The sequence below is a fragment of the Phytophthora parasitica genome (genome assembly GCF_000247585.1).
Source record: "Phytophthora parasitica INRA-310 unplaced genomic scaffold supercont2.17, whole genome shotgun sequence".
NCBI classification, from domain to species: Eukaryota; Oomycota; class Peronosporomycetes; order Peronosporales; family Peronosporaceae; genus Phytophthora; species Phytophthora nicotianae.
This window is the reverse complement of record NW_008649003.1, coordinates 49,971-52,139: the sequence shown is the minus strand read 5'-3', so window position 1 is coordinate 52,139 and position 2,169 is coordinate 49,971. Positions and strand designations below refer to the sequence as shown.

The 2,169-nt window shown below is 53.7% G+C and overlaps 2 protein-coding genes across 2 annotated transcripts in view; both read left to right on the top strand.

Moving 5' to 3' along the window:
- Positions 1 to 320: 320 nt before the first annotated feature.
- PPTG_22451 (hypothetical protein) lies at positions 321 to 1,045 on the top strand (the record flags this gene model as incomplete). Its single annotated transcript, XM_008904300.1, has 3 exons — positions 321 to 478; positions 676 to 753; positions 853 to 1,045. The coding sequence occupies 3 exons, from the start codon at positions 321 to 323 to the stop codon at positions 1,043 to 1,045; spliced, it is 429 nt and encodes a 142-aa protein (XP_008902548.1).
- Positions 1,046 to 1,609: 564 nt separating this feature from the next.
- Positions 1,610 to 2,169, top strand: part of PPTG_22450 — a gene marked incomplete at its 5' end in the record, with an annotated part of 5,422 nt that continues 4,862 nt past the window's right edge. The window contains one exon of the mRNA XM_008904298.1: positions 1,610 to 2,109. Within this exon, the coding sequence (XP_008902546.1) occupies positions 1,610 to 2,109 (500 nt within the window). The remainder of the gene's footprint in view (positions 2,110 to 2,169) is intronic.

The following is a 2,169-nucleotide window of genomic DNA, read 5'->3' as shown; positions in this document are numbered from 1 at the left end:
TTTTTTCAGCTCTAAATTAAAATATCCTCTTTAAATTTGTTTAAGGAATCCGCACGCCATAGCTGATTTAGTCCGCCCTCTGTCGAAGAGGCATCCCATGATCAACTTGATCATCAAGTGACCATCTCTAGACAGCAGCAGGTCAACGCCGTAATGATCCCATCGCTGTGGGTCTTCCTCACTTCTCTCTTCCAGCCTCGGGTCTTCTTCACTTCAGTTCTCTATTCCAGCCAATTCCCGATTCGCCTTCAAGTGCAGTACCACAATCACAACGAAACAGACGCCTCGCTGATCGAAAGGCCCCTAAATTCTGGTTTCGCATGCCGATGTGCACGGGTCGCAGGATGCCGGGGCATGCTGGTGAAAGCACCGCGGTCTCTGAGCTACTCCATCAAAAAGGCCAGCAGCATTGTCGAGACTCGGGTCCCGTTGATGACGGGCAATGTATGCGTTCACAGCTACATGTTTCACATTACGAGTACGTGTAGTTCTTGGTCAAGTGGTAACGAGGACAACTTGTGCCTCTATGCACAATGGAGCTCTTTGGAATCATTGATCGTTACAGTATCCAACACAGATTTTACTTCGAAGTAGTTTTGTTTTTGCAATTCATGGTACAACCCAAGTCTGCGCTCACATCTTTTTCTGGATGCCCGTTGCGTGGTTGCATTGCAGGTTGCAGGTTGCAGCACAACCTCGCAGTGCTTCCGAGATAACTATCCAGTGTTTTTCCTGGTGTCGTGCGGACCCGAAGTAACTTCGGCGAAGTTACGATCTTAGGCTCATTTTCGACTGACCACCTTGATTCCAACTTGGAATTTCCAAGGCCCTAAAATGCAAACAAAACGCCAGAAACCAGCGGCCGTCATCTCCAACTGCGCTCAGAAAGCGTCATCGCGGCCCGAGCTGTAATGCATCCGCGTTCCCAGCTGCGGACGCGGATGCTGCGCCGAAAAAGCAGAAATCGGTCATAAATCATCGTCGTGGAGAAGCGCAGGTGGCGCCGCCTGGTGGATGTGCTCGTGTCAATGTGTCCAACCGATGACAGCGCTTGATGCCTGCGGCAACCAGCTGAGGATACATGTATGTGATTGCTGGCGCCCGTATCATTCATTCGACGTTGGAAAAACAAGAGGGTCGCCACGAGCGACTTTCAGTTGAGCGGATCCTGAGCTTTCCGAAAGATGAAATCGGTCGGGGGCTTTTGCGCGAACGCTGCTCAGCAGCAACAATCGCGCGTTTGAGTGCAGCGAGACCGACGTCGAACGCGCCCTACAGGCACTCATTCGCACAAGAAAGACTCGAAGTATGATACTTCTGTTTGCTCGAAAACTTGTTGGTTTTCCTAAATTATGAACGAACACAGAAACCGTTTCCCGAAAAACGGCTTTCCGAAAAGACGCGAACCAATCAGCGATGTTGTGTGATTGCGTTCAGCGTCGCAGCAGCTGGCGGTCGCCACATCACCCGCCGCTTGCTCGCCTATGACACGGCCATCACCGCTTTGCCAGAGTCCACCACTTGCCATTGTTCAATCCGCCCGCCGCTCATCAACAGCAACAGGAAGCAGCATCTCCACTTTTGATTTTTGATAGCCAAGCTTACTAGCATGTCAACGCCGTCCAAGAGCAACAACAACAGCAACTCGCGTCTGTCTGTCATGGCGCAGCTGGAGCAGGCGGCCCGGAAATTGACGCTATACTCGCGGGCGCTGCGCGACCAGCTCGATCGACTACGCGAGGAGATGGTGACCGAGAAGCAGGCTGTGCTCACGTCCGAGGACGACGTGAGCGAATCGTCGGCGCGCCTGCAGGAGATTGAGGAGCTCATGACCAAGTTGCAGCTCGAGATCAACACGCTGCGCGTGCTGCCACCCTCACGCGACGACGGCAGTCTGGCCGCCCGTCAGCAGGAGCTGGAGGAGCTGGAGGAGGAGCGCCAAGAGGAACTGGAGCTTCTCGCACACATCCGCACCATGTTGCAACTGCATCAAAGCACACACAGCAAGATGCAGCGCATGATCGCCGCACTCACCAAGGAGCTTCATCGCGTGCGCCAGCGCGAGGAGGTGGTCGTTATCGCTGCTCTGCGCAGCCGCATCGTCAAGGTGTTCGCCCCCAAAATCTAGATAAGAAGACCCCTCGACGAGTCAAGGCACCAGGCAGACAC